This window comes from Seriola aureovittata, chromosome 15, assembly GCF_021018895.1.
Source record: "Seriola aureovittata isolate HTS-2021-v1 ecotype China chromosome 15, ASM2101889v1, whole genome shotgun sequence".
NCBI classification, from domain to species: Eukaryota; Metazoa; Chordata; class Actinopteri; order Carangiformes; family Carangidae; genus Seriola; species Seriola aureovittata.
In genome coordinates, this window is record NC_079378.1 from 4,129,689 (window position 1) to 4,145,564 (window position 15,876).

Consider the following 15,876-nt stretch of genomic DNA (forward strand, 5'->3'; position numbering starts at 1 on the left):
TTTAAGTTTCATACAGCACGAGTGCTCTTAATGCCTTTCTCAAAGTGCTGCCTCCAACTTACTTATACAATGAGCCTTAAATGAGCGTCAGCCAAGCAACATAAGTTGATGCAAATCTATATTACTAAGAACACAGTGAAATAACTGATAAGTTGTACAAATATATATGTGATTTGTAACCTAACATTTTGGCTAATTATGTTGCATGATACTGTGAGGTCAGGGAGGAGGACGATTCTTTTAATAGATTTAACTGTAGCTGCAACGATTAATCGGTGAGTTGACGAACAGTAAACTGGGCTTTAAGCAAAAACCTTAAATATTTGCTCGCCCCATCCTCTCCCCCATGTCCCTCTATTCTCAGCTGTTTGCCGTATGATGACTTTTCAACCAGTGATCGGTTAATCCATCAACTTCGATTATAAATTGACAGAAAATTGTAAAAACCGCAGCTCATAGTTTCTAAAATCCCAAATTTCTTCTTTCGCCTGTTTTTTAAATTTATAATGATCAAATTTATTAAGTCTTTCCATTTTTGAAAGCACGAGCCAGCTGGCCATCTAAACAATAAATTGATGAGCAGAAGTGGTAGCAAGATAATTTTCTGTAAATCGTCTGATGGATTAACTGTTTTGTTCCTACCAGACTGGTTAAGGAACAATGCATCCATTTGTAGGGTTGTGATGGGGAGAGAGAGAGAGAGAGAGAGAGGTCCTTCTTGCCATGAATTGCACTTTACTCTGTTTGCCTTTTTTGCCTCTGCTGTCACTTTTTCTTTCGCTCTGCTGCAGCGCCAGTGGAACTACAGATTAAGTAGCCCATTTACTGGAGGAGCAAAAAAAAAAAAAAAAAAAAAAACACACCACTCCTGACTGTCAGACACTGTGTGTGACAGAACATGAAAGAGCAAGTAGTCCGTGTTTAAGGAAACAGTCAGAAGGAAGACTTGGTTGTAGTGAAAGGGAAGCTGAGGTTGTTCACCGGCCTGACGCAGCAGGACAGAAAAGACAACATTGCCGAACAAGGCAGCAAGGCGTTCTTCCCTTTTTCCCCTCCGCACGCTCCTCACCCCGTCAACCTCAACCTTTCACCAGCAGAGAGAGAGGGGGTTACTGGCGGACACACAATGAATGGGCTGTGTAAAATCTGGGTCTTGTGACAGAGTATGTGACCATACAGCCCTAGCAGGCAGCGAGGCGTGGGGGTAAAATCTGTGTGTGTGTGTGTTTGGGGCAGGGGTAGAGTTTGTAGGGGAAGGAGGGAGGGAGAGAGAGAGAGAGAGAGAGGCCAGTTAGCATTTTCCAGCTCAGGCCTGTGGTTTTCTAGTTGCTGGTCACGTGGCCACATGGTCCGTTGCCTTGCCGATGCCGGTGTCATGGCGGCATTCCCATGGATATTGGTGTGAGGTGACAGCAGGTTCAAGCAGCAAACCACACAAGTACACTCTTTGTTTCTCAAGCTTGCCATTTGCAGGGCACTATAACTCGCTAAAAAGAGAAAGAAAGCAGTCTTTATTGGCCTTGTAAAATTAGTCAGTATTTACAACGGGACTTGAAGTCTAAAGCTTTTCCTGCGCTAGAGGGATTCACAGGTCCTCTTGGTTTCTAGTAACTGACGCCTGACCCAGGACCCGAGTCAGGCTGGGTCCAGATGATATTCACTTTAATCAGATCTTTCTAGCGTCCGGTTGCACCGGCTAGGATCTTTGTAATACCTGAGTGGATAGATGGGGACTCGATAGCAGCTCCAATCACGTGGTGTATCAGAATCACATGGGGAAAAATTTATTTTTTGGGGCAGACAGAGATTGTGAACTGTTCAGTGCAGGAAAAAATGCTGCTTTTTTTTTTTTTTGACCGAAGCTGGTTGTTAATTGATGGAGTATCATGCTGCAGCTGCCAGTTTTGTTGCTCTCAAGTTATGAGAGTCTGTTTCGGTCGACTGTGTTTTAGATCAGGTCTAAATATCCACAAGTTTGATCTCAGGTCGCTTTCTAATTGGGCTTCTGCTTTTTAAAAGTTAATTTATGCATGTCATATTTTTTTAATATCTTTTTGTTGTAGTTTTTATATATGCAAAGAAACAAAAAATATATAAACAAGGACAAAAAAACAAGACGGGTACCATAATTGCTGCCTCTTTAGAAATTTACGTATTGTCATATTAGCATAGATTTTCCACTGGTCCGTTTTGAAATAGGTTTAAAATTTTGGATTTTCCATGATGACCTCTAGCTTACACTGCACCCCTCCAATGAAAAATTAATGGGCTGACAAACAGCATACTGACAGTGTCGCTATTTTTAGATCCTTACAGTAGTCGTAGACGAACGATATGTAAAATCATATGGTTTTATGCCTCTGGAAGCATTAGTGAATTTCTGTCTGTCTCTGTTACGTCACATGATATCATGTGTGGGGGTTGAGAAACTAAAAGTTTATGGTGTGCCGAAAATAGAAAGGATTCACCCTCATTCACAAGGAGCTGTAAATATGGCCAATCTGACCATTGTTGTTGGTCTGATGGTGGTGGCCTTTGCAGGAAAGTCTCGGGACAATTCAAATAAATTCATAACTGTAAAAGGAAACATAATCCCTGTTTGATTTGGAAGAGTGTATTTCCAAGAGTGCACTACAAAAGAATAAAATAGAGGGTTTTATTCAGATATGATTCATTTCTGGTGGTAAAATGAATTGATAGTCCTCATCTCAAATGTGTGCAGTTCTGTCGTAGCACAGTGTTAATCCTACACCAGGCCTTCAAATCACAAGAAGATGTTTAAATTGGAAATTATTTTTCTTTCTAGCCCACACAGTCCTCCCATTCGTCATGAGCAAGGCCTGAGTAATTGTCCCACTAGATGCAGCTCACTGGGTAACCTGCGTTTGTCTCCATTCATCGCTGATGAGTAGTTGGTGATGAAAATCAGAAAAAGTTGAAACATGTAGTTTTTAAATCATACTGAAACACAGTGCTGTGTTCAAGGGGTGACTGTCTATTATGGCTGCAGCAAGTGCTGGGGGAATAAATTACATGTTTTCTGATTTCAAAGCAGCTTACTGTCAGTGCTGCCAAGTTGGAGAACAGCCAGGGAGAGAGCTTGTCTTAGCAAAAGCAGCCATTCATAGTTTGAACAAATTGGTGACATAATCCAGCATCCCGTTTATAATGGACAAATAAAAAGAAAAAATCAAACCTCTGTTGTACCATTAAGGTAAAATCAGCATCTTTCTGACGGTAGAGTGAATATTCATCAAGTTTTAATACGGTACTCAATGTAAAGTTGTTATTGACCGGCTCTCAGAAGTTCGTAACTTGTGAGTACACTCTTAAGATAGATGTGTGAATGTTATGTATGTCTTATGCCATCTCACATAGTGACACTTCAAATAGAGATGTACCAAGGTCTCCTATGTCACGGGTCTGTTTATAGACGAGGAAAGCCGAGGCCAAGCACTACTGATTCCATGATGGTACACTGAACTTGTCGATCTGACTGCTGCGGTATCTCACCTGAAGGGACATTTTTTTTTTTTTTAAACTTGACCTAGATTCACAGTGTTGTACCCTGCTCATAGAGCTGCTAATCAATAGACCTACAAATCACATATCATTTCTTGGGTTGGACCAGTGTGGAAGCCTTATTAGCAATCATTTAATAACAGGTATCAGTTAGTTTATAGGTTTAATTGTTGTCTTCCAGAGTAACCCTGCCACCAGTTGTTACTCTGTTTTAAATGGTGATAATTAGGGCTGAACAATTAATCAAAAATATTATTGATATTGCAACATGGCTAAGTGTAATATCCAAATCGCAGGAGCTGCAATTATTTTTTTGATTACGGTCAAATGTGTCATATCATAAATGAAGCACTGTGGTGTTACAGAGATGTTTTATTTTGTTTTTTGTTTTTCAGTGAAAATGAAATGTAAAACTGAAGCATGATTATTATTATTTTTTTTTTTTGCACATCGCTTTGCCCAAGTGACCTTAAAAAAAGTTTGATCAGTTTAGATTTAAGCATCCAATGACAAAAATTTTAGAGTAATAATCATAATTTATAGATTAAGGCATTATTAATGGGAACAAGCATACATACTGTCTGCTTAACACAGACCTACAGTATGTTACTGAACCTATTAGAGTGATGCAGTCCGAATGAAAACCAATGCTGATTATAAAAACATAAGATATGAATGCCTCTATAATGAAACCAGAAATGCCAGCATAAAAATATATTGCACAAATGGTGGAGAAAAGCGGTGGGCTCGCAGAGCGACTCTCTCCGGAGCCACACTGCTAGCATGGTTTAAAAACATCCAACATAAATCTACTGTAGCTGTCCAGAGTGTGATTAACAAATGCTCATCAATGTATTGACTCGTTCACTTTACACAACCTTCCTCTCTCTCAAATCTTTTTTTTGTGTGTGTCTGTCTCTTTCTCAGACTGGTGTCCTCCATCCATGCCATCATGGCAACCACAGCAGGAGTCATCGTTGTGTCATCATGCCGGGGCAACATCATTAATGACAGGTTAGACTCCATGTCATCGATCATCTTCATGAAACTCTTGTTCCTCGTGTTAACCTGTCGAGATTTACCACCCAATCGTCTCACGGCTTCACCGTTCCCTGCAGCGCCACGTTACAGCTCTGTTAGGCTCACGGTGGGACCCGTAAGATCAAAGGGATTCAAACGCTGGATTGTCATGGTGAAGCTGAGAAAGGTTGAACATACAGTATGTTCTCTGATGCCCAGGAGATACAAGGCGACACATCTGCTACACCACATAAAAAATAGGTCTGAAAAAAATGATTTAGCTTTAACAAGCTACTGGGACTTCAATCTTGAAAATAATGCATGCAAGCACATCACCCTGAATGAGGGAAAATAACTCAATCTTACTGTAAGAATGAAAATGATGTGCTCAGCCTTAAATTTTTGAACTCAATGTTAGCATTGTGCTGCATCTTCTCACCTTGCTTCATTGCAGTTAAATGTGACATTCACAAAACAAGATTCATTTCTTTTAAAAACCTATCTGCTGCCTTTTTTCTCTTAGATATCCACTTAGAGATGGTGAGGTCACATGTTTCTACCCGCACTATGTTAGTTTATTACTGTATATGCTACTGCGCCTTCTGGTATGACGACAAAGATGTTGAGACGAGCATCAGTCTCCTTCTGTAATTGCAGCAGTGTTTCTAGCCGTTTTGTTTCCACAGGATAATGGCTGCACTAGGAAGGAAACGGGTTATTTATGTACCTACACTAGGATGGTCCAGGGTGTAGGCTGCCCTAAATATACAGGAAGAAAAAACAGTTTGCACCGCCCTGCTATATCTGTACTGGAAAGTTTGCTGCTCCAGTGTTTTCACCCAGGAAGTGAGCTGTTGAAGGTAATATCAGCAAGATCTTCAGGTATGAGTATACTGCTTTATGTCATACGTTTTACCCCATTAGCCTGCAGTGATGTCCAGTGAGAAGATGCAGCACAGTGGTTCCCGTTGTGTCATGTACAGACATTTTTAAAAGGGAATTTTTCTCTTATTTCCACAAAATACACTTAATTTCTCTGTATCTCTACAGTCCACGCACTTCTCTTATTCAACTAGCTGCTTTCATCCGAGCCCCCTGCACGCCTCCAGATCAGCCACCTGGCAGCAAATTAGCGTTAGCCTAGCATTAGCCTCCCCATGCAGTTTTAGGAAAGTGTGACGCTAGGCTAATGCTAGCCTGTTAATCCTACTGAGTCAGCGGCCAGACCCGGGCAGGCCCAGTTTCAGGCTACTAATCTCCGCCACCACTCCCCTTCACCCACAGGGCTTAAATCCCCCACAACGCTGCTCAGTTCTGCTGTCCTGTGACGTGCACACGGCCTGGAGCTTATCAGACACATGCTCCGCAGTCAGACCATGAATACTCTAATACTCTATCACAATCTGTCTCTTCATTTGGCTTGCGTTGCCTCAGTAGCAGTAACTTTAAGGTAGTAAAGTAAGGTTTTGCAGTGGGAAAACCTCCAGTACTGAGGAAACAGTTGTGGAGTTTTATAGTTAAGCCTCCACCATGACCCTTTAGAATACAATGTGTTGAGTTGTTGAATTGTGGCGGCCGTGCTCCCGTCATTGACAGATAACCAGCCTCACAGAGAGTTTATGGAAATAAACATTCTGGTGTATTTCGACCTCTTTTCCTGGTTGTAGCCATGATTCCTCAGTTCTGATAACACTGTACTCACCAAGGTAATTAGTGAGATCTGGGAATGCAGCAACATAGAAATCACACAAGCGGACGGATTTTAAACAGCATCACAGTTACGGACAGACTCCCTGGTTCAAACTTGACCCAGTGTACTTTCTGTAGCTGTGAGTGCTCATTGTTTCTGTGCAGTAATCTGATTTAATTTTTGTTGCACAAATTAGAGCCCAACTGTTTTTTTGTTTTCTGTTTTTGTTTTTTTCTTTTAGGCCTTTACTCATTTGAATGTTGAATAAAATGTGATGGGTCATTTGTCAGCTGGCATTTATTTTTAACATAAATATTTTTTTAAAGGAATCCTTAAATTAGTTTTAAGTATTTCTTTTTTTTTTTTATTGTTGAAAAATAGCATGTCTACACACTTTCTTGTTCCTTAGCAGTCAACAAAGAGGCTGATACTGATATATCCACCATAAGATAATATTTGTCTGTGTACTGGCTTGTTTGATTTACCTGTCAAACCCGAGCAGGCTTCGCCTCCAAATGAAGCGGTTTAATAATCGGGTTAAATTATCTTATTCAAAGTGATGTCTCTTTGTCCCCAGTTCCCAGTGGGTGCGTGCATTGTAACCAAACAAACACAATGTCCAAAGCTACAAAAACAAGGCTTAAGTTTTAATAAACTGGATTTATCCCTAAAACAGTGAAACAAATCCTGCAGGAATATCACTGCTACACACACACACACGCACGCACACACACACTCCAGCTTGATGACATCATTTTCATATCATTCCTGCCTTGCTCAATGGCTGCTCTAGACTTAAATGTACCTTGAGCTTATCCCAAAAAAAGTAGTCTGATCAGTTGGAAGGTGCAGTGCAGAGCACACAAGCGTGAATAGGATGCGTATTAGTCTGTATGTATATTTGTACAGGGAGGAATGTTTCTCTTTGTGTGCTTCCAAAATCGGTCCCTTCGTATTCAACGTACTCAACACAGCAAGTACACACACTAACAGAGTTGAGTCATGTTGCCTTCGTTCCCTGAGCTGTTTGCTGTGCCTTACTGATCTTAATCTCCATGCACTGACCTTAAGAACCCAGTGACGGGTCAGAGGTCAGTAGCGCGGCTCTACCCTGCAGCTTTACTCCATTCTGTCCACATAATTAACCATCACTGTAATCGGTGCTCATTAGCGTGCTGCAGCCATCCAAGCTTTTTATTACACTGTACTTACATAAGCCCGCCTTATGGCCTCGCAAGCTTGTGTGAGAGAGGGAAGACGTATAGGTTGGATGAGTGTCTGTTTGTGTTTACTTCTGCTGAACCTATTTACCAGATGTGTCTACTGGCACAAAGTGAATGTAAACTTAATGGTAGTATTTAGAATTTAACCTGAACTCATCATTAGCTGTAAGATGGTAGATTTGTTTTGCTTAGAAGGATTGTAATTATGTGCACATGACATGTAGGTGCAAGGATGTTGCACAATGACTCCAAACCACAAATTTATTCAGGTTTACAATCCGGTTGAAATGTTTTGATACAAACTAGTCGCAATGGTATGAAAGGAAAGATTGAAATATTCAATATGACGAAATACATTTTCACCAGAAACCATGATGATACACTAAACTGAGATGGTCCCTATAGTAAATATTTTACCTGCATGTTAGCAGAGCCACTAGCATGGATTTACATTATCATCTCTGGCATCATCTTCATTATAGGACTGTTATGTTTGTGCAATCTCTGGTTTTCATTTAAATAAATGTGTTTGTCGGAGTAAGCTTCACACATTTATCCTGCTTACTTTGTATGAAATACATAAATATGCAGATGTAGAGTATTTATATGTATTCTGTTTTATTTTTCTTCTTCTTCAGGCACTGGCTGGCCACCTACTTTGTCATCTGGTATGGCGTGCCCTACATGACGTACGACATCTTCGCCATGTACCTCAGCCACTACTACCGCTTCCGAGTGAAGGGGCACGAGGACTACAAGCAGCATTCACTGAGGACCGTCAACTCCTTCGTCCGCAGGGAGTTCCTGCTGGTGCTGCACCACATCGCCCTGCTCACCATCCTGCTGCCTGTTACACTGGTGAGTGACGACTGAGGTGAAAACAGAATGAATGCAGGCCAGTACTGAGCGTGATGGATCGCTAGTTCGCTGAATCGGCTGCTGGCAGGAATCACTCTCTCACGCATTGCTGCAGCTAAAACCAATAGGTTCACAGGTCACAATCTTCATCTACAACGTGGGATTACTGGCTGTTTACTACAACTGTCATGGATCTCATGGGGTGGTTCAGTGACACCAGTTCACTATTTTTATGAATGAGAGTTATTCAAGGGGTTATGGTTTATATTAATTGCTGGGGCTCAGACTGTATTGGTGTAAATTTCAAAAAACAACAGATACTAGCAAACTGTGTTAATAGTAAGCGAAACATTCACTTACAATTTTAGATCTGAAATGATAAGACAATTGATCAGTGACTCGATCAACCAGCATCTCAGATGTGAAGTTTTTCTTGTTTGCTATAACGCCGAACTAAATATATTTGGGTTTTGGACTCTTGGTTGCACCAAACAAGGAAGTGTAATGTTAACTTTTGGTTCGGGGAAATTGTAATTGGCATCATTCACTATTTTCCGATATTTTATAGACGTACTGTATTTAGGGGTGCATGTGTGAGCTAAAAGGAACATACAAATGCTATTCACATTATACATTACATTACTCCTGACCATTTCTCAAAGGACACTGTGGTGATTTTTATCATATCTGAACGTGTCTTTCAAGCCATTGGTTTGTGTTTATTTCAGTACGGCACAAAAAAAATCAACCTAAAGAGAGTTGGACGTCGATGTCATGTGTTCTTTGAATACTGTCCACTGCCAGTAATGCATTGTTAATGTGTGCTATAATGTAGTCCACTGTTTTCAAATCAATCCTTGCTTTAAACTGCATTATCTCCTAATGATTATTTAAGTGGCAACAAATAGACACTGCGCTCATTGTCATGGATTATCTACCAAGTAATTTTCATGTCTCTGGGAAATGCAATACGTCAGAATTAAATGAATGTTATGCTTTGGAAAGTGGTTTGAAACAATGTCGAATATACATAAAATGAAGTGCATAAGCATGTTTTTCCACCCGGTCCTCAAAACTTCTATCGTCTCACCGCAGTATTTTGTGTATACATTACCTCAGGGTTTCTATACACAACCACGCCATCTCAACAACAGTGAGTACACGTGGTTTAAAGCTGCTTATAGCTCATAGATTTTACGCTATAAAATCTTCACTGTACTGAAAAATCCTTGTCGTTGAATAGAAGTTACATTTGTGGATTACTAGCATCTTAGGGCACAATAAAGGTGGCAGTGAAGTGCCCCACCCTCCTGAACTGAACCCTTGGTCAATCTCTAACCAAGACCACTTCACTGAATTATTTTGTGGTCCATGGGAGGAAATGTTTGAGTCCAACTCCCTCAGCTCAAAGGAATAACAAGTGTTCAAGACCTCAGAGGAATAAATGGCAGGAAAGGAAAGAGAACATTAAGCTATCGATTACTTTCTTTGAACAAATAGCAACAAATTATTCTTTATTGTTTTCTTTTGTGTCCTTGTATTGTGAGTGTTGTAAAGAGTCTAAAGCGGTAAGAATGGACAGGAAAGGAGAATGAAGGGTGGAGGTTGCAAAGTGCCAGTCGAATGTCAAGAAGCTCTCGACGAACATGAAAGCATCAAAGCCCAGGGAAAAGGAAAAAAAAAAAAAGATTTGCATGGATGAAAATGCAGTTAGTTGTTAAGTGGAGGAAGCAGGCAACAAAATAAGAGTTGCACTGTGGACCGCGATGACTTTAAAGTGCAGGTATGACCCGCAAATTGGAAGCCTACTGACCTGTTAAACCCGAGTTCACCGTCACACACTTTGAGCAGTAAAGTGAATTCCTGTAAAAGCATGCGAGGAAGTTTTGTAGAAGGGCTCCATGTTCTGATTAATGACTTACTATGATGTCCTATATATATTTTATCACGAACTAGAACGAGGTTATCCGGGAGCTTGCTTCAACCTGGTGATTGCAGTTTTTATATGGTTTACAGAACTTTGTAACATAGCCTCTCCTTTCCAAGTAGTATCCCAGGTTAGGAGGCCAGGTGCAGTGGAAACCCGGCCCTTTTGTTTGCAGTGGCAATATGGGATCACATTACCCTACATTATTCAGCTCCAGCTGCAGTCATCCTGTCTTTTCTCTAAACTCACCACCCCTCCCTCTGTTTCTCCTCTTGTTCCCTCACTCATCAGCTTTATGCCACTCCGGCTTGCCAGGGTAATACATGAGCCGGTAGATTCATCTGGCAAGCTGTTATAGGACAGTGACATGCAGGAGGAGGGAGAGACCCAACCTTTAGGTGTAGATGATGTCGATTAGTTGATTACTGTTAACCGCTGGCTTTGTTCGCGGGAGATATTCGGGCATGTCGTGGTTGGATAAGCGCAGCTGTAATTAATAAAATTAATCGATTCTTTTTGGATGTGCCAGTTTAAGGGTCCAGATACAGCCACTGGCTCACCTAAACCGCACTTCTCCTGCTTTGAAAAGTCAATATTTCTGCTGTAGAAAGGCCTTTTGCTGTATCAGCATAAAAAGATAGGTTGATGACAATAATACTGCAAGTTGGCAAATGAGTCTGACACTGACCTTATTAAGCAGATCATTGCTTAGTCACTGTGACTGACCAGATGTGACTGGTCCACAAAACATAGCTGTTTTTTTTTTGTTTGTTTGTTTTTTTTTGTCAGTGTCATTATAAAATTCACTGTGTTTACTGAAAGTTCGAATCATTTAGTCATTTCGAGCCGCCGGCTCAATTTTTACATATTAAATTGGGAAAAAGAGAGCACTGATATCAGATATGATTCTCTGCATTGACAGATATCCTGGAGAGAAACGGTCGAATCGTGCGTCCATAGGATCAAACAAACACCACTGTAGCCTCAGAGTGCGTCCTTCACCAGGTTTCGCAGATCATGGTGCGATCTGGTGACGGCCTTGTGTTGATGTTGTCGGCAAGTGCAGCAAAGAGGACAACTCGAGAACACCTGAGGGATTGCGTGTCACATCTGAACTGGGAATACTCCAGGATACACCGGAGGGAGTTGGCGGAGAAACTGGTTTGTGGCTGGCGAGAAGCACGTCCGGACCTATTAATTAGTTTGCTATCCCCACCTGCTCGTTATATTTTAGCTCTGTGCTTAGGTTTTTACTGACGGTGCCAGGTGTGGTTTACACGTGGACAGCGTTGTGTTTTTCTCATCCTTAAAGCCAGTGGCTAACCATGATTCTTGTTGTAAATTCATCTCATTTGCACGTGTGCTTCTGTTTGTTGTATAAAATTCAAATAAATCCTCCGACAGATGCTTAACATCCGACATAAGCAACCACAAATACATCTATTGTTCCTAGTGGCTGCAGGAAAGTTGGAGGTTTGCATGAGAATAGTGTTGCGGCTCACAACAAAGGTAAATGATTTGACTCCTCATATCAGACATATCTCACATGGCAGTGAAAGGACTTAGGTTGAAATCTGTGGATGCAGGCAGCAAGATATAAGCGCGGTAAAGTTTTAAATTATGTCTCGTACAGCATCTTAAACACCACATAGATAAAGTAGTGTAAAGGTCTCACACACACACACACACACACACACACAAACACATGTAGTGGGTGGGGGCGGGGTGAGGTTGCCAGGTAGTTTGTTTGGCGTGGTGTAATGTTCCCCTCTGTGGTCTCAGTCATTCTTTCATGGGCAGATGGCAAAGCCACGTCTGAAGCCGCTCATGCTTTATTCATCATCAGCACGCAGCAAGCTAGGCTACCAGACAGTGCTTGTCTTTTTATTTGGAGTCTCTTTATCCATCTAGACTGACTCACCTATTCTAGGATGGCCTCTCTAACCACACAGCGCTGTGCCACTGGTCAATATTTGAAAGCTTCATTCATTACTTATGTACAGGACATCACTCCCTCCTCCACCCCAGCCCAACGCTCCCTGCCTTTTTTTACCATCTTGAAGTTGTGGTAGAACTGAGATGTCCGCCATTTGTGGTTGTGGCATTTAACAAAAAAAACATAGATTATCCTACAAGTATCAGATGAAGTATTTTACTCAACAGCCCCTGGGTGTCTGTCGTAAATTTTATCCACCTGAATCTAATTTGCAAATGAAACATGCTCAATACGTCGCTGTATGTGGACGTGTGGTTGGTGTCCACAACCGCTAAAGTCGAGGACAGTTCTTTCATCTTACTAAAGAGATCACCAAACCTCAGTTGGCTCTTGAGGATATTTCATTTAAAAGTAGAGACATACAAAGAGATGTGTTTTAATGTTAAACAACTGTATTCTCAGCCAAATCGCCGGGATTGGTGTCGATCAAGCAAGATTGCTATCATACTCAAAAATCCTCATTTCCAGACCAGATAATCAGAACAGACACTAACAAAGGATTTCCCTAATGCGGAATTCTTTTGTCCCAATTCTGAGGACAAAGCTGAGGTTTCCTTTGTAGCTTTCAATACGCCAGTCATTTGTTTGTTGTGTTCAAATCCTCATAAACTCATAAAGTTGGGAAATATCACGTGACCACATCAGGTTTACGAGGTGTTTGTGTTTTTGTGGTTGTCACTCACTGGTAAATAAAACACTTGTAAACTTCCTGGGTATACATTTGCTCAGAGGAGCCTTAGTGCACAGTCAGTTTTGGTCTCTGTGGAGACATTTTGGGAGGAGGAGCAGAGTCAGTCTGGGTTTCAGGTCTTCCAAAGCCACGACCGTTGTGGGCTGTGTGGGAGCATCCAGCTCCTGGATTGGGAGACGGAGATGGGAGGAGAATCCTGGTCTCCATTTGCAGTCAAACAATTGTGTTTGTGCCCATCCACCGTCCTGGCTTTCACACAACCCTTGTTTTTCCCTGTGCTTTAGAAATGTCACACTAATACCTGCTTTTGTACCAGACTTATACCCACGCTAACAGCAGCATGCAGCAGCAGTTGAGACGACCAGAGCCATCATCAGTAAAAAAAAAAAAAAAAAAACAACAACAAAACAAAAAACATTGGCTTTAGCTTTGTTTCAGTCACATCTGTCAGGTGCAACAAACTTGTAAAGTGCTGCTGATGATTGATAACTGAAGAGAGGCCGTCCACATTCTGTCACAGCAGATCAACACTGGCATCCTCTCCAAAACAAATATTACACAAAACACTATTGAAGGAAAGCTTTAATTCAGGTTATGTTTTGTTTACTATTTCAAATTGGCCTCACAAACGGCCATGTGAAGCATATAGCAGCCGCTCAACATCATATAAACTTAATACGAAGATAAACCTTTTATATAATAAGTCGGCCTAATCAGAAGCAGCCTTTTATAAAAACCTGACGTTGCTTCATGTCTTTCGAAGCCTCTCTTACGGTTCCAGGTCCAGACTTTTCCAGACGCTGTCCTTGAATGTCAGCTGTGTTTGTTTCCATGCTTATGTTTGTTTGCTCACCCTGTGTGTGTGTGCTCTGTTTGTCTGTTCCTCAGTTCTTCAGAAAGGACCAGGGGGATTTCTTCATCGGCTGCTTGTTTCTAACAGAGCTCAGCACTCCCTTTGTCTCCCTGGGGAAGATACTTATTCAGGTGAGACAGCACACACACATGTGCGTGTCATGTATTGTGTTTTAAAATCTTCAAAGCTCGGGGTTTTCAGACTGTGTAGAGGAAAATTACTAAAATTGGAACGAAAATAGAAATATAATAAGGCCATCATTACTTTCTCAGACAGGTCGGCTACCTCACAGCCAATTTAGTCAATCATTTACCAAACGAGCAGTGAGTTTCCAATCACAGCTTAGCAACCGTAACCAGGCAGAATAGGCCTGCTGAGCTTTGAATGTCTCTACATGTCAACCGGTTCGAGGAAAGTGTTTAGCCTGTCCAAAAACCATGTGTTTGTCGGCCCTAACAAAAGCTGCAAACTAATACACCACTGTATTATCATGTATGCCAATGCTTGCGGCTCTGTCCTGCATTATTTGGGGAAGATTACACCTTGCTTGTCTGATCTTGCGTACATTCCTTATCATACTTTAAATACTAGGACTAGATAAGTTCTACACAGAACAATGATGTTTCTTTATATGCATGTCTTCTACATCTGTTCACGTCAGCCTCAGTCAGCCGGAGACATCATTTTCATTCAACTCATGAAGCTAACATTAGCTTGATTAGCGAGCTAGCTACAGCTGATTCCATTTGAGGCGACAAAATTAATAGTCGCAGGTTAGAGCCATTGTTTAATGGATTACAGGTCACCATTATATAATTGTAAACTGCATATGTTGCCGTGTGAGAATGGAAAGCTTGACAAGTGTAGCAACAGTAACTAAGGGGGGAGCTTAGTGAGCAGTCAGTTTAGCTGCTGAGTGATAACGGAGGCACCAGAATCATTCATGTGGCTCTGGTACAGCGTTGGTTCCAGTGCTCCATGATGACACCTGCTCCTGTGCAACATCTGTCAACAAGACGGCGTCAGACTGAACCTGAAGTGTTTTTGAATTATAATTTGTTCACAGTTTAGCACAGTGGAGGAACAGTTAGACTGACTTTTCTTTCTGTGCAAGCCGGCAGCGTTGTTATTCAAGCAATAGAAAAACCCGCACCACCACCACCACCACCACCACCACCACCACCACCACAGTATATGTTGTTGCAAAGGAAATGGAAAGATTAACTGGAAAACCAAACACTACAGATAAAGTGACATAAGTACAGAAATGTGTGCAAAATATACCTTTGGTTAAAAACACCTCACATAGGGGAAATATGCAAAATGACTGCATGAGTGCCTTTTAATTTATTTATCTACCACTCTACTACGACTACTACACATTTCGTAACTGAATGGGTTGAACCATATGTGCAGATACCTAATCAGCACCGTTCATGGTATAAATAAAGGCCTCAGCTTTGTAGGTACATTTTTTTTAAATACAAAAAAGGCTGCTCGAGATACTGTTGTGTGTATATTTCACACGTATATTGTATGTATGTATATATATATATATTATTGTTATAACTCTCTGACTGGGCACTAAAAGAAATACATTCATCCTTGCAGTTTGTGCCCAGGTGATAAGCAGAGCCTTGCATCATCAAAAACCTGAGTATCTGCATTTCATTTGGGATGTAGCTTGTCACTGTACTATCAATAATTAAGGTGCATGGCTCACCCCAGAAAAAAAACAAAAAAAAAAACCCATCAGTCGGAAGCGTTGAGCTAAGAAGCACTGTTCACTCTCCCCGGCTCTTAACCCATCCGCCGGAATTAGTGCCATCATTAGTTCCATCCGTACAGCGGGCATCACGTCTTTATACTTAGACAAGCACATATGTGCTGTATAGTCAAAGGTAGTGTGTCTGTGTCTTAGCAAAGCAGTCGTCTAAGAATAGAGGCCTTGCTGTGAAATCAGTGGACCGTGGGCTTTCAGGTCTTTGCTGACATCTGGTGTCAGCAGAGAAAAAGAGCAAAGCAAAGCTCCACTGCTCCTCCCTGTCTGTAAAAAAAAACAAAAAAAAAAACGCTGCCCTCCTTTGGACTCGATC

At 41.3% G+C, this 15,876-nt stretch overlaps 1 protein-coding gene across 2 annotated transcripts in view; it reads left to right on the forward strand.

Annotated features, from left to right (window-relative positions):
* The window catches only part of tlcd3a (TLC domain containing 3A), a 29,037-nt gene that overhangs the window by 3,497 nt on the left and 9,664 nt on the right, over positions 1-15,876 (forward strand). The window contains exons 2-4 of one of the 2 annotated variants that reach the window (XM_056397131.1): positions 4,450-4,536; positions 8,094-8,313; positions 13,824-13,911. In XM_056397131.1, the coding sequence (XP_056253106.1) occupies positions 4,450-4,536; positions 8,094-8,313; positions 13,824-13,911 (395 nt within the window). Of the gene's footprint in view, positions 1-4,449; positions 4,537-8,093; positions 8,314-13,815; positions 13,912-15,876 lie in introns of both variants that reach the window. The other variant, XM_056397130.1, reaches the window with a different exon arrangement.